This window comes from Esox lucius, chromosome 9 (assembly GCF_011004845.1).
Source record: "Esox lucius isolate fEsoLuc1 chromosome 9, fEsoLuc1.pri, whole genome shotgun sequence".
Lineage (NCBI taxonomy): Eukaryota > Metazoa > Chordata > Actinopteri > Esociformes > Esocidae > Esox > Esox lucius.
The window spans coordinates 5,171,918-5,199,662 of record NC_047577.1 but is presented as its reverse complement, the minus strand read 5'-3'; the positions used below and the strand labels follow the sequence as shown (position 1 = coordinate 5,199,662).

At 40.5% G+C, this 27,745-nt stretch overlaps 2 protein-coding genes and 1 long non-coding RNA gene across 4 annotated transcripts; all 3 read left to right on the top strand.

Moving 5' to 3' along the window:
- The first annotated feature begins 9,123 nt into the window (after positions 1 to 9,123).
- Positions 9,124 to 11,226, top strand: LOC117594867. The gene is made up of 3 exons (XR_004576127.1): positions 9,124 to 9,204; positions 9,359 to 9,457; positions 11,187 to 11,226. It is a non-coding gene; the product is annotated as an uncharacterized LOC117594867 (long non-coding RNA).
- Positions 11,227 to 11,850: 624 nt separating this feature from the next.
- On the top strand, positions 11,851 to 16,594 carry LOC117592746 (CMRF35-like molecule 5). Of its 2 annotated transcripts, none has more exons than XM_034294125.1 (7): positions 11,851 to 12,457; positions 13,860 to 14,189; positions 14,337 to 14,465; positions 15,489 to 15,557; positions 16,048 to 16,079; positions 16,186 to 16,283; positions 16,503 to 16,594. In XM_034294125.1, the coding sequence occupies exons 1-6, from the start codon at positions 12,418 to 12,420 to the stop codon at positions 16,276 to 16,278; spliced, it is 693 nt and encodes a 230-aa protein (XP_034150016.1). In that variant the 5' UTR covers positions 11,851 to 12,417; the 3' UTR covers positions 16,279 to 16,283; positions 16,503 to 16,594. The 2 variants fall into 2 exon arrangements, with proteins under 2 accessions (XP_034150016.1, XP_028977697.1); XM_029121864.2 differs by having other exon boundaries at positions 16,167 to 16,283.
- A 3,193-nt stretch (positions 16,595 to 19,787) lies between these two features.
- On the top strand, positions 19,788 to 25,798 carry LOC117594866. Its single transcript, XM_034294124.1, has 9 exons — positions 19,788 to 19,886; positions 20,227 to 20,258; positions 20,365 to 20,437; positions 21,650 to 21,812; positions 22,153 to 22,476; positions 23,954 to 24,037; positions 24,227 to 24,292; positions 24,366 to 24,470; positions 24,549 to 25,798. Exons 4-9 carry the CDS (start codon positions 21,695 to 21,697, stop codon positions 25,064 to 25,066), a joined length of 1,215 nt encoding a protein of 404 aa, XP_034150015.1. The 5' UTR covers positions 19,788 to 19,886; positions 20,227 to 20,258; positions 20,365 to 20,437; positions 21,650 to 21,694; the 3' UTR covers positions 25,067 to 25,798.
- Positions 25,799 to 27,745: the final 1,947 nt, after the last annotated feature.

Below are 27,745 nucleotides of genomic sequence, written 5' to 3'. Positions count from 1 at the left end.
CTCAGATGTTGTTAACTTGATTGTCACAAAATAAATTATTTGCCTGAGACTGAATCTGTAAAGTATACAAGCAGTTAAATTGAGACTATTTAACACTGACCTTTTTCCTCTAGTCAGCAGACATTTTCACTAGCAATAAAGTCAAAAATGCCCCTTATGAAAGCAAAACCTTTTGGGCAATAGGTTACGGACAGTTTTAGGAGTCATACAATACTATTTAGTCATACATGCATACATTGTTAGCAATTGAAGTACTTCTGGAGTTAGCTTGCATTATCTGATTTAACTAGCATTAGCATATGTTAGCAAGAATTAGCAGACATTAACATGCGTTAAGTGAATTTAACTAGTGTTTTTCTGGTATAAGCTACCGTTAGCTCCCGTCTAGGTTCAACATTACATTATTTTGCTAGTTACACACAATTTACTGTTGAACCTACAGTGGTGTGTCATCATCACACATTCCACTTTCAATTAGCTCATCTTTGGAGAGTTGATTAAATACATTTACTGGTGTTTTCTTCTACCTTTCTCTATTGTTCAAATCTGTCAAAGAACCACTTGTGGTTATTTTGCAACATCGCTTCAGCTGACATTATAAATACAGTATGAGTTAATATTTCTGTCTCTACTGTCTCTGGTACAGTCTTACGTAACAGGAAATACTGTATTTGACCCTTTAGCTCCTTCCATTCCACCTGACATCACCAGGACGAGTCTCCGCCCCCCTGTTACAGTCAGCACGACAATGGTAACCATGACAACAGGTAACCTCTAATCCAGTGTTTTTTATCCTGCTTCCAAGGAGCGGGAAATACATCTTTTCTACTCTGCCCAGCACATGTATGTGTGTGACTAATAACTGAATGTGTGTTAATGTGCGTGTGAGTACTGGGTTGGTGTGTTTGTATTTACACTTGTGCTCATTAGTTTACACACCCTGGCAGAAATTGTGCAATTTTGGCATTGATTTTGAGCATATGACTGATCATGCAAAAAAACTGTCTTTTATTTAAGGATGGTGATCATGTGAAGCCATTTATTAACACATTGATGTTTGGTTCCTTTTTAAATCATAATGGTAACATAAATCACAATTTCATCTATCTAGAACAACTACACTGTTCTAAATTAGTTGAAAACTCTATTTAAGCTCAAGTTCAGATGTTGATTGGACATTTCAGGTTGCTGTTCAACAGCAAGTTGTGACAGACACCTTAGTTGGAACAGTGTGGAACCTGGGTTCCAGGATTCATTTCTTAATGGGTCAAGTACATGTAAATCCTTGTTAGTTGTAGTCCATGTGGGTTATGGTAAATGCTTGGTAGTTGTAGTCCATGTTGGTTATGGTAAATGCTTGGTAGTTGTAATCCATGTTGGCGATGGTAAATCCTTGGTAGTTGTAGTCCATGTTGGTTATGGTAAATCCTTGGTATTTGTAGTCCATGTTGGTCATGGTAAATGCTTGTTATTTGTAGTCCATGTTGGTCATGGTAAATGCTTGGAAGTGGTGGTCCAATTTGCTCATAAGGAATCCTGTGTATCTCAGTTTGTACAACATGGTGCTTGCAATGCCAGAGTAGTGGATTGGAGTTTAAAATACAAAACAATGCAGTGATGGAAATGTCTTAATGTATTTTCTAGTTTGGTAGTCTCTCAATATTGGTCTCAATATTGATTATGATCTGAAACCCTTTCTCTGGTTTGTGTATTCATTTTTAACATGGTTTAACATGCCACTGTCGCCTTTCGTGTATTCCTGTATGTATATATCTATTCTTTATTTTGTTTCCATATCCAATTTTGACACACTACTCCTTTATTGTCCAATTAGATAATCTCTCTGATTGACATATTACAAGCACCTGTGTGTGTCCCACAATCCCCTATAAAAGCATGTGATTTGCTCTGTTTTTCATTGTTCCCTGATGAAGACAGCGTGTCTGTTGAAACGTTGGTCTTATTAAAAATTGTTATATGCATTTGAGTTTAGAGTGTGCAGCTTTTTCATCCATTTTCTTTCCATTTCGTACCCTTTAGCCGGCACCTCGTCAACTAAGGTGTGCTTTCTTCTACCTTTATCCTAGTTTGGTAGTCTGTCATACCTTTATCCTAGTTTGGTAGTCTGTCATACCTTTATCCTAGTTTGGTAGTCTGTCATACCTTTATCCTAGTTTGGTAGTCTGTCATACCTTTATCCTAGTTTGGTAGTCTGTCATACCTTTATCCTAGTTTGGTAGTCTGTCATACCTTTATCAGCCACAGGAGTCAATGGGTGAACATTTTGAAATTGGTCATATTTTCTTCAGCGCAGTGTCAATGAAATCCAACCTGACCCTTGATCAAAGTACAACCTTGTTTCCAAAAACAGAATGCAGGATGTGCAAATCATTTAAGAGGGTGGTGAACCCTGCTTATATTTTTGGCCCATCATTGCATTCTGATTTTATGTACATTTCACGCAGTGTCCGAACTATTTTGGAAACCGGGTGGTACATCATTTCAACAAACTAATGTTATGATGTTGAATTAAAGTGGAATGGGTGGATTTGTAGTACAGACATTGAGTTGTACACTGAGCGTGGTGTTAATACCAACTGAACACATCCCATCATGCTGAACATGAACCAGGATATGATCAAACGACCAATAATGTATCTGTCTTAGTTAATATAAAGATTATGTTTCAAATGTTGGTTCCATGCCTGAGGCAGCTTGTTGTCATTTTGTAACTCTGGTTTGGTTTAGATGCCGAAACCACCCTGTGTGTTTGAGAGGAAGTGGTATTACACCTTGAGAACTTATTCTGTCACATTCAGTGTCATTTTACATGTACAGTAATGGTCCTATAAACATGTTTCCCTTCAGGATCAATGTGCAGAAACATTGGAGCACAAAGCTACTCCAGTGGTCACCATGGTGTGTGGTCTGGTATTTGTAGTTCTAGGTTCTCCATTAGTCATCATGGTATGTGTGAGTCTGGTATTTGTAGTTCTAGGTTCTCCAGTGGACATCATGGTGTGTGAGTCTGGTATTTGTATTTCTAGGTACTCCAGTGGTCATCATGGTGTGTGAGTCTGGTATTTGTATTTCTAGGTACTCCAGTGGTCATCATAGTCTGTGTGGGTCTGGCTGTCTTGGTGTTGGGACTCATCCTGTTGCTGTTCTACAAATGGAGGACATACAGGAAACCCAGTGAGTAACCCTCTTATGTGTTTACAGAGTTGACAGTTTTCAAGGTGGACTGGAATCCAGTTGAAAATCTGTGGTCTGAATTGAAGAGGACAGTCCACAAGCAGAAACCTGAGACTATCAAGGATCTCAAAATGTGCTTCATGGAACAGGGGTCCAAGACCCTCTTAAAATGAGGTCCAACCATGTCAGACTTGAGTGCAATTGCGTTTAAGTGCCTGGCAGTTTAAGATAAAGGTCATGATTAAGGGTGTCAATAGATCTCAAACCCTGAGCAGAGGCAGAGGCATTCATTTATATAATATCACCATAGTCCATGAAGGATTATGTATGAAGGGTTTATGTTGACTGTGTAGAAAATTCATTTATTGTCATTCTTACTTATTCATTATTTTATAGAAGGGTTTTGTATTCTGTATGTTTGATCAGTTACACATATGCTGAAAAGCTAGTCTCTCTCTGTCTCTGTCATTTATAAGGCCAGTGTCTTGTGTTCAGGGGCAGTGATGAATGGAATGTCGGCTGAGCAGGGCCTTGGCTCCTTTTAGCAGTAAGAGAAACAGGCCTCTGCCTGTAACCATAAAACCACCATAAGAAACTGTTCTCTAGGAGGAAGCTCTTGAACAGCAGGGTTTATTATTAGTTACATCCCACAGGTGAACAAAGCTCTATTCCTTATTGGGAGGAGAATATTTAACTAAAGTCCCCATATAGTAAATGTCCAGATTGATACATCTCAGTCTTTGACCGGGTTGTCTGGGCAACCGACATTCTATGATTTTCTGTGTCTCCTGGAGCTATTTGAGTAACCTAGCAATTTTAGACTACCTCATAGTGGCTACTATTGCTTGTTCCTTGTATGTACATTCTACAAATGCTAAATCCATCATCTGTACTGTTGGAAGAGAATATAAGCTTGAAACTTGAAAGGCCTATTGAGAAAAATCTGTCATGACGTTACTCTGCTGGTCTCTGTACTTGTACTCTTTGTCATGCGGGTTGTTCCCGCGGCGCCACGTAATTAAACTTGAAATACTGTTATACGAACGACTGAGAAATTCTTATTTGAATAAATTGCGAACAATGTCCATCTTCCACTACTGTATGTACTGTATGTATGTGATAATGTATGATAATGAATGAATGGGTGTATGTTGACTGTTTGTACTGTATGTATGTGATAATGTATGATAATGAATGAATGGGTGTATGTTGACTATTTGTACTGTATGTATGTGATAATGTATGTTAATGAATGAATGGGTGTATGTTGACTGTTTGTACTGTATGTATGTGATAATGTATGATAATGAATGAATGGGTGTATGTTGACTGTTTGTACTGTATGTGCACTCACAGTAAATATGTTGTGTTCCCCAGGGCCAGTCATTAAACCAGATGCATCAACCCAAGACCCCACCTACCAAAACCTCAACCTGGCCCCTCAAGACTCCACCTACCAAACCCTCAACCCAGCCCCTCAAGACTCCACCTACCAAACCCTCAACCCGGCCCCTCAAGACTCCACCTACCAAATCCTCAACACAACACCTCAAGACTTATTCACCACACACGCATAGTAGGAATACGACATAATTAAAAAGACTAATCACAACACACATACTCTTAAAGGGACTTTCAGTGTTTTAGAAATGTTTTTGTCATCGGTAGATGTTTTTTTTTCATCGATTTTTTCATTTTTTTCATTCGATTGCGGCGACTGCTTTACGCTGGCGGCTAGCCGCCGATGAGTGGGCGGGGTCTGTGATCTGCTGTATCTGCTTGTGTTGCCATTTCCTTCCAGCAGGGGTGCTATTGTACACCTTTTGTTCTTGTATTTAATTTATTTTAATATTGTTAAATCGTAGTGTACAGAAATGTGGTCAACATTGGTAGTTTATAAAAATAAGTGACATTGATTTTTGCACTATTGCTTGTGTAAAGGACCTTTGTGTAGATATGTACAGTAAACACATAGAAACAGCCGTCTCTCGCCATTGCGTAACATAATTTTTTCCCCAAACTAATGGCCATTTTCCACTGCATGGTACCCGCTCAACTACTCGCCTATAGCCTCAACTTTAATGCTTCATAATGCTTTACTGTGTTTAAACACTGCTGTGTCCGTAGATGGCGCTGTAGCGAATGTGAATTGCACGTAAGGCAAGTCAATCGTTTTTGTGTAGTGGGCTGCCGGTGGGCCACTGGCGTGTTGCTTGCTGGCAAGGTTCTAGTAACCCAGATCTGGGGTACTTCACCTTCAAGAGCTTTTAACAAACATTTGGTGCATGAGACCAACTTCAAGTGTTGGTTTTGGAACATGATCAAATCCATACTGCATGTCAGGGCTGTTGACTACATGGATTAATTCAACATAGAAAGAAACGCACTAATAAGACGTGTGTTCTAACTAGTTACCCGAATGTGTGTTTCTCCTGAAGCTGAAACATAAAAACTGTGAAACAGAGTTTGCTGACAGTTTTCACAGTCAGTCACTCACAGACAGCTTTAGTTTCCTGTCGGCCCATATGAAATTAATTTGCTGTGTAGGACAAAGTTTCATTCACACACTTAAGACAAAGTCACCAAATGGGCCCTGTTGTAGAGTGTTGTTGTTGAGTTCCCTTTGTGTCTATATTAGTGCACTAGGTAGCGAATAGGGTGTCATTGGGGACTGCTAGCTGAGTCTAAAGGACAGTTTAGGTCTAAAGTCAGTTTGCACCTTTTTCACACCTTGGAGCATAACCTATAGAGCTGCACACACTGAGGTCACTTCTTCACACAAATAAACAGGATTAGTGTGGTTGCCTGAGGGGGGGGGGGTATTTTTGGAAAGCCCCAAAAACTATTAAGGGTAGATTTGTTTTTCTAGCGGAAATTCGTTTTTGTGTAGAGGATACTTTTTGTTGCCCTAAATAGTAGACTTGGTACAAAATGTGCTGTAGTTTGTAAATGGATTTCTAACTCTCACCCATCATCAGAGATGAAAATTCAACAAGTAACACCGCCATCTTGGTAGGTAATTAATAACTTGTGATTTGACCGGTCAGTTTTCACCTTCTGGAAAACGTGGACTTGTTTTTGTTGTAATCACGCTCATTTGTATTGGTTATACTGTTATGCATATCTATCTATGCTCCGCCCCCTCTTAAAGTCAGCAGAAAAATGGTAGTCATGACAACAACTGATTGTGGTTCCTGGTCCGAGGCTGGGGCTGAATCTCAAATCGCATACTTGCATACTATATAGTATGCCAGGTTAGTATGCAAGAAGATTTGTATGTCTCAAACCATAGTTTGCTATAAACAGTATGCCCCAAGTTCCCAAATGGTCTTGTATTTCTGGTGCATGCTTTTTGGGGTAATATAGACCACAGCACCTTGCGCAGTAATAGAGGAGGGATCTCCACGATTCTCTGTCTTTCCATTTGACGAAAAAGTCAGTTGTCGTCACCTATTTTGATAGTTATTGCACCAATGTCATTCACGTATCCGTTAGACTGGCAACACGCCATCCAGAGTAGGCTCTCACCTCCACGCCTGTCACGGTACGGTGAGGTTCGGCGCCACCATGCCATGCATCCCCTGTTCCAGTCACTCACAATCACATTGTCTCATGTCACACGTTTTCAATCACTCACACCAGGTCCCAATCATCTCATTAGTATCTGTTTAAATGTTTCCCCTCTGCTCCCCACGTTTGTGGATCATGGTTGTTTTGACGTCATTCGTACGTCCCACATGTAACCAGTGAGTGCCTCTGTTTTTGCTGTTTAATGTCAGCCCTTTCCTTTCTTCGGCTTTGTACTCAGCTTTTTGTTTTTCATTAAAAGACCACATCACCTGCATTCTGCCTGCGCCTGGTTCCTCTCGTCTGCCTCCTGTTACGATGCCCATTTGTGGGGGAAAACAGGAAATGCCATTGTCGCAGGATAAACCTGGGCATTTTGGGTAACACTGAAGGGTAATGGGTCACCCTGCTCAGGGAGTATTGCAAGAATGAAGGGAATTTAGCAGATGTATGCGCAAGGGATATGGAGCAGGTATAGACAGCAAAGCAGCTGCGTATGATCTGACAGTAGGGATCAGACCAAGGGTTGTATGGAGAACGATTCCAACACAGACGTTTAATTACCCATATGATGCTTTCACATTGTTACAAAAGAGGAAGGAATGATGTGAAGTTAATGTCGTGGACAGCGTAGATCTGTATATTAAATGCAAGTTCTGCCCTTTTGTACACAGATGGATCACAAATGGATCACAGATGGATCACAGATGGATCACAGATGGATCACAGGATCCACACACAATATCCTACAGTAGTACAGTACATTCAAATCAACGCACCATGATGCTGTACAGGTCATGTTTTAAATATCCTAGAGTGGAGAAATACTGCACTCATGTTCGGGTATTTAAGTCTAGCTATCTTCTACATTATTGTCTTGTTTGACCTGGAGGTGCCGATGTTGTTTGGGAAAATTATTTCATGCCAGATCATTGGTTCATTGCGCCCATTGTGTTCAAACCAGACCACTGGAATATACAGTGTTTAAAGAGATGGGCACCTGGATGCTACATGCTAAGTTTTGTTGGGATCAGACCAACGGTTCCAGAGGGGTTTGCATTGGCGGAGTCTTGAGGTCAGGTGTTCTGGGTTTGGTAGGTGGAGTCTTGGTGTTGTGTTGAGGGTTTGGTAGGTGGAGTCTTGGTGTTGTGTTGAGGGTTTGGTAGGTGGAGTCTTGGTGTTGTGTTGAGGGTTTGGTAGGTGGAGTCTTGGTGTTGTGTTGAGGGTTTGGTAGGTGGAGTCTTGATGTGTTGTGTTGAGGGTTTGGTAGGTGGAGTCTTGAGGTGTTGTGTTGAGGGTTTGGTAGGTGGAGTCTTGAGGTGCTGCGTTGAGTGTTTGGTAGGTGGACTCTAAAATTGTTGTGTCTGGATTGCTGACTGGTCCTGTGGAACAGAATATCTTTGCAGTTTGTGTCTATACTTGATTTTCTATTGTTGAAGTGAAAACACTTTAGGATTGGGGTTGGTTTTCTGGTTAGTGGTTTGGCAATACCATTAAACATTTGATCCTCACAAAGATTATATAAGTGTGTGTGTTTATTTCTCTGACTGTGTCTCTTTATTTCTATCTAATGTACATATATAGTTATGAAGAATTCTTACTTAAATCAGGATCTGCGTTCTGATTGGTTTCTGTGGAGTAGGTGGGGTTGGTGACGGTGACTGTGTCTGGGTCCTGGTTGGTTGTTGAAGAGCTGGGAACCAATGATCTGGCAGGGTGTTTGGTAGCTGAAGTGAAGAAAAAAAACATTGTGTTAATTTGATTTGAATATATTCCGTTTTTTATTCAATAATGAATGCACTGTTTCATGTGTTGATTGTGTGATGACACTGTACCTGTGGTTCTCTTCTCTCTGTCTCTTCTCTTTCTGAAGTGTATGAGGAGCAGCAGACCCAGAAGAAGCAGAACCAGAACCAGACCAACACCAGAATACACCAGATTACCTATAAGAAACAGACCAACACCAGAATACACCAGATTACCTAAAAGAACCAGACCAACACAATACAACAAAATAGGGCCAGGGGCCAAAACAGTTTGATAACCAGTGCTTTAGGGAGACAGAAAAAGGAGTGGTAGGTACTGAAGAGAGCAGAAAATACAGAGGAATTGTTGGTGGTGAGGAGTCAATAGGAACCATCAGATTAGTAAACCTGTAAAGTATCAGGCAGTCAATGTGTTTTAAAACAGTTCATTAATGTCCTTCACCTCCAGCAGCTGAAATATGACAAGACCTGTTTCCACCAGAAGGTGGTGTAGTTTATCAGAGTTTGATTCCTCTGTAGTTGTAGTCCACGCTCCAGTGAGGTGCTTGGTACTTGTAGTTCAATACATGTCACAAGGTGCCACACCGAGATTATTCTGTGTTACCTTGGTTTCCAGACGTGTCTGTGGGTCGAGGTGCTGCTGTTACTCCCATAATTCCATTGGTGCGCCCTCCTGGTAAGTTAAAGCAACAATTTATCAGAGAGGGACAGGAAGTGTGTGTTATTGTGTGTGGTGTGTGAGTCTGGTATTTGTATGTGAGTCTGGTATTTGTATTTCTAGGTACCTCAGTGGTCATCATGGTGTGTGAGTCTGGTATTTGTATTTCTAGGTACTCTGGTGGTTATCATTATCTGTGGGAGTCTGCCTTTGTTGGTGCTGGGACTCCTCCTGTTGCTTATCTAGAAATCAAGGAGAGACAGGAAATCCAGTGAGTAACCCTCTCATGTATTCACACAGAGTTGACAGTTTTTTATGTGAACTGTAACCCACTTGAAAACCTGTGGTCTGAATTATCCACTCCAGTGGGGGCATCACAAAGTATTGATGGTTGAGGAGCCAATAATATCAACTTAAATGTTATGTTTTTGAGTATTTATTTTTGTTTTTTAATGAATGATAATGTATGAAGGGTGTATGTGGAGTGTTTGTACTGTATGCATGTGATAATGAATGATAATGTATGAAGGGTGTATGTGGAATGTTTGTCCTGTATATATATATATATATATATATATATATATATTTTTTTTTTTTTTTTTCGTGATTGAGAACAACTTCACATGTTGGCTTTTGAACCTCGTCAAATCCATAATGCATGCCAGTGATATCAACATAGAAACAAACAAAACATGACTTTTTGTATGACTCATTACCCGAATGTGTTTCGCCTCAGCTAAAACATAAAAACTGTGAAACAGTTTGTTGACAGTTTTCACAGTCAGTCACACACAGACAGCTTTAGTTTCCTGAAGGCCCATATGAAATACATTTTCTGTGTAGGACAAAGTTCCATTCACACACTTAAGAACAAAGTCACCTACTGTATGGTCCTTGTTGTAGAGTAGTGTTGTTGAGTTCCCTTTGTTCCCATTATAGTGCACTAGGTAGAGAATATGGTGTCATTGGGGACACGCTCACTACTAGTTAAGTCTGAAGTATAGTTTAGGCCTAAAGTCTCACACCTTGGAGCATAACCTGTAGAGCTGCACATGCTGAGGTCACTTCCTAACACAAATCAACAGGATGAGTGTGGTTGCATAGGGGAGGATTTGAAAAATGGTAGTCATGACAACAACTGATTGTTGTTCCTGGTCCGAGGCAGGGGCTGAATCTCAAATCGCATACTTGCATACAATATAGTATGCCAGATTAGTATGCGAGAAGATTAGTATGTCTCAAACCATGGTACGCTATAAATAGTATGCCCAAAGTTCCCAGATGGTCTTGCATTTCTGGTGCATGCCTTTTGGGGTAATATAGACCACAACCCCTTACACAGCAAAAGAGGGGATTCCACGATTCTCTGTCTTTCCACTTGACGAAAAAGTCAGCACTCGTCACCTATTTTGATAGTTATTGCATCAATGTCATTCACGTAACGTCTCCGTTAGACTGCTAACACGTCACCCAGAGTAGGCTCTCATCTCCACGCCCAGTTGAGGAGGAAAACAGGAAATGCCATTGTCGCTTAGAAGGGATAAACCTGGGCATTTTGGGTAACACTGAAGGGTAATGGGTCACCCTGCTCAGGGTGTATTGAAAGAATGAAGGGAATATAGCAGGTGTATGAACAAGGGATATGGAGCAGGTATAGACAGCAAAGCAGCTGCGTAGGATCTGACAGATGTAGGGATCAGACCAAGGGTTGTATGGAGTATTTCTGTCCTACTCACATCTTCCTGTTCCAGTGAAGGACACAATATAATTAACTGTGTCAGAAATACAAATCCCAAAACATAAATGCCTTCCTTTCTACACTCAGATGTTACTGTGTTCACTGAACCTCCCAAAATCACTGTCATTACAAACTACGGACCGAAGTACAGATTAATGTTTTATTTGACCAATTTCTAAATATGATTGTGTGTTTAATAACAGTATAGCAGCACCCTAAAAGAAAAATGCATGGATATTAAATCACATATTTGGACCTTCAGCATGCGATGGGACGGTTTGCAGCCGAGTGTGAAGCGGTGGGGATGAAAATCAGTACCTCCAAATCCGAGGCCATGGTCCTCAGTCGGAAAAGGGTGGCTTGCCCACTTCAGGTTGGTGGAGAGTGCCTGCCTCAAGTGGAGGAGTTTAAGTATCTAGGGGTCTTGTTCACGAGTGAGGGAAGGATGGAACGGGAGATTGACAGACGGATCGGTGCAGCTTCTGCAGTAATGCAGTTGATGTATCGGTCTGTCGTGGTGAAGAAAGAGCTGAGCCGTAAGGCGAAGCTCTCGATTTACCGGTCAATCTACGTTCCTACTCTCACCTATGGTCATGAGCTTTGGGTCATGACCGAAAGGACAAGATCCCGGATACAGGTGGCCGAAATGAGCTTTCTCCGCAGGGTGGCCGGGCGATCCCTTAGAGATAGGGTGAGAAGCTCGGTCACCCGGGAGGAGCTCAGAGTAGAGCCGCTGCTCTCCCGGCTCTATGTCTCCCGGCTGGACTGGGAACGCCTCGGTGTCCCCCCGGAAAAGCTGGAGGAAGTGTCTGGGGAGAGGGAAGTCTGGGCATCCCTGCTTAGACTGCTGCCCCCGCGACCCGGCCCCGGATAAGCGGAAGAAGATGGTATGGTATGGTATATTTGTTTTTAATATTCCCAATTTTCCTTGAAGAGAAAATTTAATTCCTTGATATTCTAACTATATGAAAACTATTTAATTCGCTAGGGTAGAAAAACAATGTAGAAACATTGGAAAAGTGAAAAACAAATGTTTTTGATAAATAGAGGACAGACAAATATTATTGTGTTATTCACCAAACAAAGGAGGTCAAGGGTCAGAAGTCAGCAGGAGTCAAATTGGTCTTGAGTTTTAAGTATGAACACACACACGTACAAACACTCACACGGACACAAACAAACATGCACCCACTAACAACCACACTCCAACACAATGTGAAACCACTGACAGTTACACCGAGTTGAGTAACAGGTACAGACCAGACTACAAACCAGACAAATAGAGAATGAAACTGGCTAGAGGACTTAACATCTACCAGACCTCCAAAACATCTAACGGACCTCGTAAACGTAGACAGAGTTGTGTTTAGGTGGGCTGATTGTCAGGGAGGGAGTGTGTGTTGGTGAATGGAAGAGACTGATAGAAGACTGTAGAGAGAACGACCACAGAAGTGTGTTGATGAAAGGCGAGTCGCCACAAGTCCGAGAACATAATGAGGAAACACATATCTGTCATCCATTTCCTTCTATGTGGTGAGTGATACTTGAATTTAGTGGATATATTTTGGTTGTTTTCCAACATACTTTCCATGTGTACAGTCTATACATTGTTGTAGTTAGATGAAAAGTCTATCAAAGCTCAAATACAGACGTTGGTTGGACATTTGTGCCCAGTTGGTATGTTATATACTTCAGTAAATAGTCACAGTGACACTTTAGTTGGCACAGTGTGAAACCAGGGTTTCACTAACCAATTAAAACAAGAAATAGAAATCTGTTTCAAAATGAACATCCTTCCTTGTCCTGTGTTCCCTATAGTGTCACGATCAAACACAATCTAAATGCAAACCAGCACAGTGATGGAAACATTGTAGTTTTTTTTAGTATGGTAATTCGTCATACTTTTATCACCCAATGGGGTCAGTGGGGAACATTTAAAAATTAGTAATATTTTCTTTAGGACCGGTTTCAGTGAAATCAAACCTGACATTTGAACAAAGTAGAACATCTGTCTGTCTGGTGTCCGTTCGTGATGGTCCAGGTCTGGGAAAGTGCTTTCTTAATTGACAGTCAAACAGTCATATTCAGTAAGTAGTAGCCACAGACGCTAAGCTGCTACTGTTATGGACACTATTTACTCTACTAACCTTCTGTATTCTGCCCTGATCACATACGAGCGTTTCATGTTTTCATAATGTATTGAGTAGTGTAGCAGGCCCAGGCTGACTGAGTAAGGACCGAACATATTTCAGGCTCCTTCAGTGAGAAACAATATGAGACAGACCATTTGGGTGAGAGGGGAGGTTTGTTCTGAAACAAATATGTATTATTGTATTAGAAGGCATAATTGAACCAAAACACAAGCGTACACACACTCACACACACACTTACACACACTTACACACACACACACACACACACACACACACACACACACACACACACACACACACACACACACACACACACACAGGTAAGTATGAACTTGCTGTGGCGGTCAGTAACACTACACAAGGTAGCCAGAAGGCCCAGGGCCCCAAGAAAGTTCAAAGTGAATATAATATAATATAATAATACATTGTTTGTCTTAAGATGTCATTGTGTTGCTCAAAATGATTAAATTATGAGGGTGAATGCTGGGACCACACTGTGTATTTCAGAGAAAATTGCATCCTTGAGAACTACATGGGTCACATTCAGTGTCATTTTACATGTAATGGTCCAATAAACATGTTTCACTTAAAGCTCAGTGCAGAAACATTGGAGCACACTGCTACCAAGACTCTGTGAGAGAGAGAAAACTATAATTACATCTTAATAAGATCTCTCCAGTAGATGTTAACCTGTTTCTCTGTGTGAGAGACTATCAATATCAACATCTTACTGAGGACTATTCAGTACATGCTGTCTGTTTCTCTGTGTGTTTCTGTTGTAGCTGGAGTCTGTGTGACATCAGAGGTAATAAAAAGAAGAGTTCAAGAAGGAGGATCAACTAGTATTGAGTGTCCTTATGACCAGGGATATGAGACATATCCAAAGTACTTCTTTAAGGGGATCTGGGCACACAAAGTTCCTGTCATCCAAAGTAATCAGCCGTCATCATGGACTTCTAATGGTAGATACTCTCTGTATGACGACAGAGAGAGAAGAGTCTTCAATGTGATCATCAGTAACCTGACACTACAGGACACTGATACATACTGGTGTTTCATAGACGGGTGGGGTTTTCATCCCCTAACTGAAGTAAAGATCACTGTGGACAGAGGTTGGTTTGGATTAATGTCTGGAACATGTATCTTTCTGTAATACATTATTACATTTTATCTGCTAATGAAATAATTTTTACATTTTATAATTTTTATGTGCTCTTGGTTTTTCTCCCCTTTTTATCTGCCATTCTCTCTTTTCTCAGCTCCTCCTCCTTCTCTCTCAGCTCCTCCTCCTACTCCTAAATCTTTCTCCTTCACCTCCAGACCTCTCCCCTCTGTGACACATCCATCAGCAATCATCACCATGGTAACTGGTTCTGACCCCACTACAGGTATACTACAATAGCATTAGGATGTCAAAGGTCACATCTCTATGTACTTCCACCTACAACCTACATTTCTCTCAGTGGCCCTCATTTATGAAACCTTATGACAAATCCGTAATTTATGCGGGTGTGGCAATAATCAACCTGCTGAATAACCTAGCTAACCAAGATGCCAGCCAACCAATTATAATATCTTAGCGTGAAATCACCAAGTATGTTGATACTATAGTCTTGAGTGACTTAAGAAAAGCAAGGCAAAGCAGAGTTCATTTGACTAGCACATTACATACACAAAGGCATTTCAAACATTACAAATGCAGAAACAACAGAAATTTGAGAAAAAATACAGAATAAAGTTAAAGGAATAAATCCTACATTCATAAACTAGTGAAACATTATTAAACATGTTTCTACGTTTGTCCTATATTCCTTGTCTTTTTTTTATTTACCCAGTATTAATATAATTGTGGTTGTTATTGGCTGAGTTGGCTTATATGGTACCCGACCTGCCGTGAGTTTGATCGCGCCAAAGTTAATATTGATGAATACCAGCTTTGTCTGCGAAATTATCCCACAAACAGTTCAAATTTGATCTTAAATTTGACCCCTGTTTTTTGGGATGAGGGCCACACTTTATCTCAGTGGCTCATAACTGTCTTTACCCCTTTATTCTAATCATCACATCTCATCTGTCTTTCATTTCCTGTCTCTCTCTGCCTTTCTTCTCAGTGTCCTGGTCTGTCTGTCATTATTCTTTTCTTGTCCATGTCTTATTTCTCTCTGTTTCTGTCTTATTTCTACTTTCTTTATAAACTCTTTCTCACATCCTTAACTCTATCTCTGCCCCCCATACAACGCTGAAACCACTTCCTCTGAAACACATAAGGTGGTAACTTCTTCAAGCCTTTGTCCAAAACCACACACACTAACACACACATCAGCTCACCAGCTCACCAAAACATGTTCGGGAGCACACAATAACACACACTTCCTGTCCCTCTCTGATAAATTGTTGCTTTAACTTACCAGGAGGGCGCACCAATGGAATTATGGGAGTAAGAGCAGCACCTCGACCCACAGACACGTCTGGAAACCAAGGTAATAATCTCAGGGTGGCACCTTGTGACACATATTGAACTACAAGTACCACGCACCACACTGAAGCATGGACTACAACTACAGAGGAATCAAACCCTGATAAACTACACCACCTTCTGGTGGAAACAGGACTTGTCATATTTCAGCTGCTGGAGGTGAAGGACATTAATGACCTGATTTAAAACACATTGACTGATACTTTACAGGTTTACTAATCTGATGGTTCCTATTGACTCCTCACCACCAAAAATTCCTCTATTTTCTGCTCTCTTCAGTACTTATCACTCCTTTTTCTGTCTCCCTAAAGCACTGGTTATCAAACTGTTTTGGCCCCTGGCCCTATTTTGTTGTATTGTGTTGGTCTGGTTCTTTTAGGTAATCTGGTATATTCTGGTGTTGGTCTGGTTTTTATAAGTAATCTGGTGTATTCTGCTGTTGGTCTGGTTCTGGTTCTGCTTCTTCTGGGTCTGCTGCTCCTCATACTCTTCAGAAAGAGAAGAGACAGAGAGAAGAGAACCACAGGTACAGTGTCATCGCACAATCAACACATGAAACAGTGCATTCATTATTTAAAAAAAACCTGAACATTAAAATCAAATAACACTTCAGCTACCAAACACCCTGCCAGATCATTGGTACCCAGCTCTTCAACAACCAACCAGGACCCAGACACAGTCACTGTCACCAACCCCACAGAAACCAATCAGAACCCAGATTCTGATTTAAGTAAGTATTCTTCAAAGCTATATATGTCCAATAGATAGAAATAAAGAGACACAGTCAGAGAAACAAACACACACACTTATATAATCTTTGTGAGGATCAAGTGTTGAGTGGTATTGCCAAACCACAAACCAGAAAACCAACCCCAACCCAAGTGTTTTCACTTCAACAATAGAGAATCAATTAAAGACACATAAACTGCAAAGATATTCTGTTCCACAGGACCAGTCACCAATCCAGACACAACAATTTTAGAGTCCACCTACCAAACACACAACACAACACCTCAAGACTCCCCCAATGCAAACCCCTCTGGAACCATTGGTCTGATCCCAACCTGTAGCATCCCAGACAACATGGGCACCTCCAGGTCAAACAAGACAACAATGTAGAAGATGGCTAGACTTAAATACCCAAACATGAGTGCAGTATTTCTCCACTCTAGGATAGTGGGTTGATTTGAATGTTCTGTACTACTGTAGGATATTTAAAACATGGCCTTTACAGCATCATGGTGGGTCGATTTGAATGTATTTACACAGATGGTGTCTTAACATTGTTGTGATCCTGTTGACTGAGTTTTTGTAGGATCCAGATATCTATGTATTTCACAGGTGTTTACATGTTAAACCCCATTCACATGAACTAGCTAGAAAACAAGAAAACAAACCCCAACAGGTCGTAGAGCAGGGTTTAGCAGACTCACACTGCAAGGTGCAAAACGTAACAATTAACCCTGACAGTAGCAAAACAGAACGTAACAATAAACCCTGACAGTAGCAAAACAGAATTTAACAATAAACCCTGACAGTATCAACCAGAATCTAACAAAAAACTCTGACAGTGGCAAAACAGAACGTAACAATAAACCTTGACAGAAGAACGTAACACTATAATCTGATGGTAGCAAATCAGAAAGTAACAATAAACCCTGACAGTAGCAAAAAAGAACGTAACAATAAACCCTGGCACTAGCAACCAGAACATAACAATAAACCCCGACAGTAGCAAAACAGAAAGTAACAATAAACCCTGACAGTAGCAAAACAGAACGTAACAATAAACCTTGACAGAAGAACGTAACAATATACTCTGATGGTAGCAAATCAGAAAGTAACAATAAACCCTGACAGTAGCAAAAAAGAACGTAACAATAAACCCTGACAGTAGCAACCAGAACGTAACAATAAACCCTGACAGTAGCAAATCAGAAAGTAACAATAAACCCTGACAGTAGCAACCAGAACGTAACAATAAACCCTGGCACTAGCAACCAGAACGTAACAATAAACCCCGACAGTAGCAAAACAGAACAGTGCAAACAAACATTAACCCACAACCCCAACCTGTCCAACTGACATGCATATACCTACACTAATTACCCAAACTCAAAACAGGCGCGCCTGGTGATTGCTAATGGGGGAAGGGGCGGTGGCTTCAGAAAGCCGGTGACACTGACCGCAGGAGCCCAGGTGCACCAGCAGGGGGAGCCCCAGGAGAGGGAGTCGTGACAGCTGCTGGTCGTACGTGTGTACCATAGACTGTAAAAAAAAATGGACGACGCCCTTTCGCTCTTTCCCATTGGTGAAAACTGAAGCCGCCAGTGTCCCGATATGGCGCTGACATCTTGGACTTGTGTCTGCGCAGATAGCGATCTTGGGACCAGTTCTGTGCAGTAGTTATGAATGCGCATACCGTAATCAATTGCAAGTCCAAGTACAGTACAACCTTTGCTTGTTAAACCTAGACGATATGTTATAGCCTAACTTACATCATGTTTAACCTTAATTTAGAATAGGTATAATACAAAAATAATTGGTAACTTCTAGCTAACGATCACCTGCTAGCTATTAACATGGCTATTAACGAGGCTTGTTGTCTTTTAGCTAACGTTAGCTAGCCCATTACATTTATTTACTAATTAAATAGCTTATAAATGTAACTTACCGAAAAAAATTCAAAGATCGATTGGAAATGCCAGATCGGTTAGCACAATGTACTGCAGAACAACCCATTATGTCCATGTGAAATTATATCAATTATAGAAATTTAGAGATTAAATGTAAAGTTCCAATCTCCGCAGTCCTCCGAAGATCGCGAAAAAAGCCTGATGGCGCTTCAGTGGCTCCTCGGCTCAGATAGCTGTCAATCACAGCTGTGAATCACGACGTCACACCACCGTTTTTAGAGCATTAAATAACTAACTAAAAACCAACTTATTTTAAAAACAAACTCTTGAATTTACATTAGCGTGATACAAACTACAGTAAATGACAGAAACCAGCTTTGGAAAAAATATATTTGAAGGGTAATTTAATTGTTTAGTTGGTCTCGCGTCCCATTGAATAACATGGGGAGGGCGGGGTTTATGACCTATACTGGGACCACTCACCAGGGGGCGATCGAGACGTTTTGGCTTCACTTTTCAGGGCTTGTGCGGCACGCTTGGTGTGTACTAACATTTAATGCAATATCTGTCCAATACTGTATAATAATAAACGCCTTGCATTTAACAAATCTATTGCAGGATGTATCAATGTTACCAATTTACATAGCAGGCCATAAATGAACCTGACCTTTAACCCTGAGTTAGGGTTGTTGCTAACCCATTGATATCATAAATCGTTTCCCAATAATAATCTATTATGAAGAAAAAACTGTAGCCATGTAACAGTATATTTCCACCAAATAAGAATACAAGACAGAAATCATCCTGTGACAACGTTTCCCACTGACAGCAATGTATTGAAGGAAAGAGATCTTTTCTACAGCCCACCCTCTTGGACTCTGCATAAGCAGGACAGAGTGCTGGTTAGTTCTATATCCAACAATAATAATATGTGACAGCTACAAACGGTTTGGTAGTTTTTTCCCAGGGGGCAATGGTTTTAGAGTGATAAGGGCTGATGACAAAGGTAAACCTGAACATCTCTCCCAGACAGACAGGAAGTGGCCTAACACTTGAGGTTTTCTGGTGAGCTGTTGCTTGCACCATGACCCAGTGACCCTCTGATCACCATCTTACTGCCAGACAGGCAAAGATAAATGTTGGACTAGGTGTCTTGGAAAGTTACGAATGCGTAATGATTTTCTGTGTGCTAGAGTCTCGAGAGGAAAGATGGTGGGCCAAGAGTGGAGGAGGGTAAAATTGAAATGAATTATACCACTGTAATGAGCTTCGAGACTCATAGTGGACAGACATTTCCTGCAGGTACACACCAATCAGATGGCAGCGAGGGAAAGTTTTGGCCATGAAATGAGGAGGGAATGTGAGAGGAGATTTTGTTTTTATTCTGCTTGAGGGAGCTGCGATCACACTGCTCATCACCTAATGATCTTTATTAATTATTTAAGGATGACCTAGTCATTCATTTAACTGAACAACTTTAGGTTTCTGTGAATAAAGTTACACAGGCCCGTCTTGCTTGTGTAATACTGGGTATGTGTGTGTACGGGTAAGAATGTAAACCAAGGTAACACAGAATAATCTCAGGGTGGCACCTTGTGACACGTATTGAACTACAAGTACCAAGCACCACACTGGAGCGTGGACTACAACTACAGAGGAATCAAACCCTGATAAACTACATATTTCAGCTGCTGGAGGTGAATGACATTAATGACCTGATTTAAAACACACTGACTGATACTTTACAGGTGTACTAATCTGATGGTTCCTATTGACTCCTCACAACCAACAATTCCTCTATTTTCTGCTCTCTTCAGTACCTAACTCTCCTTTTTCTGTCTCCCTAAAGCACTGGTTATCAAACTCTTTTGGCCCCTGGCCCTATTTTGTTGTTTTTTATGGTGTTGGTCTGGTTCTTTTAGGTAATCTGGTGTATTCTGGTGTTGGTCTGGTTCTTATAAGTAATCTGGTGTATTCTGGTGTTGGTCTGGTTCTGGTTCTTCTTCTTCTGGGTCTGCTGCTCCTCATACTCATCAGAAAGAGAAGAGACAGAGAGAAGAGAACCACAGGTACAGTGTCATCACACAATCAACACATGAAACAGTGCATTCATTATTTAATAAAAAACGGAACATTAAAATCAAATAACACTTCAGCTACCAAACACCCTGCCAGATCATTGGTTCCCAGCTCTTCAACAACCAACCAGGACCCAGACACAGTCACCATCACCAACCACACAGATAAGGTGACATAGATGTGAATTTTCCAAATCCTCATTGACAGCTCTCAGATAACCAACCAGGAACTTTTTCTGTTGATGGCGTATAATCAACTCATAAAGTGGATGGAATGAGGATCAGTTTGGGGGGTGTGTGGTCACAGTTCAAACAGTAACAGTGGGAGGACTGTCCCTGCGCCTCTACTAGAGACCAACACCCCCTACGCCCAGTATATTACCACTTTATTTGTGTCTGTTTCTGTTCATCTTTGTATATCTTTGTCTGTCAATTTGTTTATATATTTGTGGTTAGACAGGGCTCAACTGTGGAAGATCTCAGTTTGACTAGCTGTGGGAATAAATTGGATGGTATCTCTTTTTTAAGGGTTGAATCTTGGCCCACATTGAACAAAGTAGAATGTAAAAAGGAGAGTCAGGGTAAAAAATTTATAAATAAATAAATTTTAACATCCAACCAGTCACCAAATATTTGCTTGATTGAATCCCTGAGTAGACAATATGTAAAATATTCCTCCCTGAGCAAGGCAGTTAACCTTGAAAGCTCTCAGGTCAACGCTAACGATAAGAACGTGTTCATAGTCTTACTTACCAGGTAAACTAATGATACTAAAAAAGTCCTCGCACAACAAACAAAATCTTCGTAAATCGTCTATATTCTAATGCCACACTATATCAATAGTTTACGAGTAAAATAAGCATTCACACTATAAAGTCAATTTCTACAGCCTGTTTATTCAAGCATATTAGCCTGTTTATTCTAGCATGTTCTTACTCAACAAAGTATTTAAACTCTCTGATAAATGAAGAAAAGTCATAAGATATATACAACATTTACAAATACAACAATTATGCTATTATGATATACAACACTTTACTAATGTGTGTGTTATTATGATATACAACAGTTTACTAATGTGTGTGTTATTATGCTATTATGATATACAACACTTTACTAATGTGTGTGTTATTATAATATACAACACTTTACTGATGTGTGTGTTATTATGATATACAACACTTTACTAATGTGTGTGTTATTATGATATACAACACTTTACTAATGTGTTATTAAGCTAGCAATGATTCCAATAGGTTACATTCTGTTATGAAGCACCCGTCCGTTATGCAATAGTTTAACTGGGGGCCGTGCTTGGCCTCTATCATTAAAAGACTTTGACTTTGTATTTGATATTGTGTGTTTCTATGCTGTTATCACAGTCAGACATCAGCTGGAAGGTTCATCTACAGAAGGATCGGCTTCGCATGTGTATAAACCGCTTCATAAGTTCTGTCCTTGGGAGGGGGAATATTGCATCCCGGCCCGGCATCCCCACGCTACGCCAGCGGGGAGAGAGGATGTGGAGACATAGAGCGACAGAGAGTAAGAGGAAGCTCAACAGTTTAAAACCGACTGTTTTGAGGAAGAGAGAGAGACAGATGCAGAGGAGGAGACAGACAGAGGAGGAGACAGACAGAGAGGGAGGTTTAGTGTCAGAATAGTAAAAGAGAGGGAGGAAGAGGGAGAGAGACGAAGATTAAAGTTGGGGTTAAGGGCAACATGGATCATTTCTTCATTACTATGGTTACCATTCTGTTAGGTGAGTTAAAGTGTTTAGTGTTCATGATAGAACGTGACTAACTGTACATGAATATGTTGTTTTGGGGAGACAGGTTGACGTTTTAATATGTACTGGACTCTTTCTCATGTCTTCATGTGACAGCTCTGTGTCCAGCTGGGTCAGAGCTTCTGACAGTGACTGGAGTTGTAGGAGGACGGGTGGTGATTAAATGTTCCTTCAACTCATTAGACAACCACATCAAGTATTTCTGCAAGCGCCCCTGCTTAACTGAATCAGATGTTATCATTAAGACAAGGGTCAGAAAGAATTATTTTGAAGGAAGATACAGTATAAATGACTTTGGAAATGGATACTTCAATGTGACCATCAAGGACCTGGAGAGGTCAGACTATGGGACATACTGGTGTGGAGTGGAAAGAGATGGAGTAGACTCATACCAAAAGGTGTATCTCAGCGTTGAGGAAGGTATGTGTTCATGTGGTTGTTTTAACAGAGAATAGTACATTCATAAGTTAGATTTTACAAATAACGGTTAGCATGTAACTTCATAAGTGATTTGTTTTTTGTCAATTTCTCTTATCTTCTGTAATACAATTATTTAAGTAGTACTATTATAAGGATTTACTGTACTATTTAGTATTGGCATCGCAGTATTATAGTACAATTTCATATTACTTTTAATATTTACAAAGTGTACATTCTGTGTCAAGGGGCAGATTGTTGCCTAAATCCTCTCTGTCACAATATAGTTATTTTCAGGTCTTACTACATACCTCACTTCCTGTTATTTACTCTTTACTCTATCATTTCCTTCTGAGTGTCCCTGTTCTGACATTACAGACATCACATTAAAGAGTGTGGAGAAAGGTGACACCTCACTAAGAACCACTCCCTCATTTATTCTGATGAAGACGGAGCCACTCTGTCCCAGAATCACTTAGAGAGGTCGGCCAATGAGGTTTCAGTCGGAATGTTCTGAGGGAACCACATTCTTCTGCATAGTTCCTGCTAAGCGATAATTCACATTTCTGCATGACGCAATTTAATTCAGATAGTTAAAAGAAATGCTAAACTTACTATTTCTAGTTTGGTAACACTTTTTATTTTGAGAGTCCCAAAAGTGTGCATGTAGATGTTCTACAGATTGTCTACTGACTATAATATTTTAACTATCTACTAACCCTAACATTTATTTTATCCCTAACCTTAACCCTTACCCTAAACTTTATTCTAAACCTAACTCTAACCTTAACCCTTACCCTAAACCTTATTCTAAACCTAACTCTAACCTTGACCCTAAACCTTATTCTAAACCTAACTCTAACCTTAACCCTAAACCTTATTCTAAACCTAACTCTAACCTTAAACCTTACCCTAAACCTTATTCTAAACCTAACTCTAACCTTAACCCTTACCCTAAACCTTATTCTAAACCTAACTCTAACCTTAACCCTTACCCTAAACCTTATTCTAAACCTAACTCTAACCTTAACCCTTACCCTAAACCTTATTCTAAACCTAACCTTAACCTGAGCAAGCAGTTGTTTATTAATCTATAGTTTATTTATAGTTTGTTGAGTGTTTGTTGAATGTTTGTTGATAGTGTGGCTATCAATAAACTACAAAAGGAAATTGGGAGTCTCAAAATAAAGTGTAACTGAATGTTTGCATGTAATCTTATTAACAAAGTGGTATAGACATTATTCTGAAGGCTATTCAATGTAAATCGAGTAAAATCTTCAAGAGTCTGTCTTTCATTTCAGAATTTTACAAAGCTAATGAATGCACATATTTGATCTTTAGCTACAGGTAATTTATTAAGGAATTGTCAGAGGTTTTACAGTAAAAGGTGTTAACATCCTGGCCAGTCCAAAACATGACAAAACATTTCACTCCGTCACGATCAAGTAGGATATCTCACAGTCTCTACTGTCTCTTTTAGCTCCAACCACTCCACCTGACATCACCAGGACCAGTATCCGCCCCCCTGTTACAGTCAGCAGGACAACTGATGTCATATCAACAGGTGAACTGTTAACCAGTGTTTTTTACTCCTGGTCCTTGCCATGGAGAGGGAGATGTGTGTTTGCACTGACCCATGACATCATCAACAGTTCCATTAGAGTTCAGGGTTGTTGGGCCGGAGTTAAAACATGAATATGAGTCTCTCTCTGTTCCACATCTCTGTCCTGTCCCTCCCATCTCTGTCCGTCAGAGGTGGGAAAAGCAACACTAACGACACCAACCGTGACTAAAGGAAGAACAACTGATTCAAACATTGGTAAGGATTCTGTGTGGTTCTACGTGAATGTGTGTGTTTATGTGTGTGACTCCTGTGTTACTGTGTTCTCCAGATGTACTGGTTTCTATGGGGGCTGGTCTGGTGGTCGTGGTTTGTCTGTTGGTTCTCCTTCTCCTCATATTCCTCAGACAAAGGAACAGATCAAAGACACATACAGGTTAGATACACACACACACACACACACACACAACACACACACACACACACACATCAATGTCTTCTTTCCCATTCACAGGATCCTGCCCTTCCAAAAGGAAAACTTCCAATCCCATCTACTCCACCTCAGCCAATCAGCACTCTGATACACATGACATCAACTCTAACCATGCCACAGCAACCAATCAGTGTCAAGATGACATCTACTGCAACGTTGATTCTTCTACAGAGGCTCTGGACAGTGTGAGCTACGCTACCGTGAACTTCCCCAGAGATCCATCCTGTCTCCAATATGATACTGTTAACTTCCCCAGAGATCCATCCTGTGTCCAATATGATACTGTTAACTTCCCCAGAGATCCATCCTGTGTCCAATATGATACTGTTAACTTCCCCAGAGATCCATCCTGTCTCCAATATGATACTGTTAACTTCCCCAGAGATCCATCCTGTCTCCAATATGACAGTGTCTCCTTCAGCAAAGACTCTGATGTCAGTAACCAACCAGACAGTGTTACATACTCCACTTTTAAAAGACAACACTCCAACCATGAGATGGTGACTTACTCTGCCATAAAACCCAAATGCTCACAATGACATCCACTACTAGTGTGTGTGTGTGGGTGTGTGTGGGTTTGTGTGTGTGGGTATGTGTGTGGGTGTGTGTGTGTGGGTGTGCTTCTATGTTTCTGTCAAAGTTAAGTTGAATGAAAGGTCATTAGATTGGTTGATTGGAGGGTCATGTGATTTTTAGACATTCTGTTTCAACCCTCTTTTATTCTGTGTCTGAGGCTGCTGACCACAGGAAGCGATGCAGTCTGGAGGCTTAGGGGTTTCTTGTTGCAGTTGATTTGCATGTTTGCTGAGAGCACATTAATTGGTTGGAACACAGAAAGATGGAGGATGCAGGCTGCCTTCTGGACTGCAATTATTTCCTGTTTCCTTTTTTGCTGGTTTACATGTGTTTATTGTGGTGCAATGGACAATGAAAGCTTTCAGAAACCTTTGAGGCTTGCTTTGAAAAGCATTTTATCACTCAAAGCTATTAAACTCAATACACAGTAGTGACATATGCTGGTCAGAAATATATATTGTATGTTTAATGTTTATGTAGAGGTCTTTTCCCATAACATTATAAGACTTTGTGGCGTTAAATGTGCCATTGAAAAAGGGAATTAGAATCCGGGCTTGTGTGTGTGTTTATATCCTTTGGAAAACTGAGAGAAATGGAAGAACATGCCTTAGTTGATAAACATTATAGAAATAATGTGGCTTGTGTCTTGGTCATTGCTTTACATTGGCTGCTATATTACATGATATTGTTAACTTCCCCAGAAACCCAAAGCAGACCGGAAACAAGATAGGAAATGGAAAAAAGTAAAATGATGCTGTTGAACTACAGACACAAAGGTAACATGCTGCGTTCATAACTTTGGACCTCGTCTCAGCACACACTAGTAGATGTTCAACCCCATTGGGAAACTTGTGGGTGAGTTAGCTTGGCTAGTATTGAATGTGCAATATCTGTGTTAGTCCAACATCTAATGAAGCAGTGACTGTGGCTTTAAAAAAAAAAATAATGTGTACATGTTCAAACTAACTGTGGGTATTTGTGAGAATTCAACAACAAAGTGCCAAAGTCTTATGCAAAGTGCACCCACACACCCAAACATGAAGTCACTAAAAACCACATTCCTTCAAATTGGGGAACCTCACACAGCAACAACAGGTTGATTAAGAGGAAAAGAGACCTATGAACCTGGCAGTATTAGAGAGGGAGAGAGATGAAGACAGCGAGAGAGATAGAGAGGTTTAAGGTTGTTATTGCCTAATTTCAATAAACCGAAGTTATGACTTGGATTCATGTGGAAAAGGTGTTGGATTTCTAATATAGACGTTGAGTTTACGTCCATGACTGCTGTGTACGTTGTAAACTGAGCATGGTGTTTATACTAACTGAACACATCCCATCATGCTGAACATGTACCAGGAAATGATAATCTGACCAGTACTGTATCTGTCTTAATTAATATAATGGTGATGATGCAAATGTTGGTTGTGTGTCTCAGGCAGCAGTCATTTTGCTTGTGTGGTATTGATTTAGAGGCTGAAAGCTGTAACCACACTGTGTGTTTCAGGGAAAATTGCGTTAACCTTGTACATTGAAATGTATCTGTCACAGTCAGTGTAATTTTAGATGTAATGGTCCTATAAACATGTTACACTTGAAGCTCAATGTGCAGAAACATTGGAGCACACAGCTACCATGACTCTCATGTGAGAGAGACAACCAGTCATTACATCTAAGATCTCTCCAGTACATGCTGTCTGTTTCTCTGTGTGAGAGACTATCAACATGTTACTGAGGACTATTCAGTACATGCTGTCTGTTTCTGTGTGAGAGACTATCAACATCTTACTGAGGACTATTCAGTACATGCTGTCTGTTTCTCTGTGTGAGAGACTATCAATATCAACATCTTTCTGAGGACTATTCAATACATGCTGTCTGTTTCTCTGTGTGTTTCTGTTGTAGCTGCAGTCTGTGTGACATCAGAGGTAATAACAAGAAGAGGTCAAGAAGGAGGAACAACTAGTATTGAGTGTCCTTATGACCAGGGATGGGAGACATATCCAAAGTCCTTCTATATGGGGATCTGGGCACACAAAGTTCCTGTCATCCAAAGTAATCAGCCGTCACCAAGGACTTCTAATGGTAGATACTCTCTGTATGACGACAGAGAGAGAAGAGTCATCACTGTGATCATCAGTAACCTGACACTACAGGACACTGATACATACTGGTGTTTTATATACGGGTGGTATTTTGATCCCCACACTGAAGTAATGTTCACTGAGGTTGGTTTAGATGAATGTATGGAACATGTATCTTTCTGTAATACATTATTACATTTAATACATTTTATTGATGTGTCCTCTCTCTTGACTTTTCTCCCCTCTTTATCATTCTTTCTGTCCTCTCAGCTCCTCATCTCCTTCACCCCCAGAACTGTCCTTTCCGAGACACATCCATCAACAATCATCACCATGGTAACAATCATACTCCACCACAGGTATATTAGAATAGCATTAGGATGTTAAAGGTCACATCCACCTACAACCTACATTTCTCTCAGTGGCCCTCATTTATGAAACCTTCCCAGAAACAATCTCAGATTCAAGCCTGGGAACAGATGTACAATCCTCTCTTTGAAATGAGCGCAAATGTAATCACAGATTGATAAATCCGATAAAGCCGAGGACACGAGAATGCCC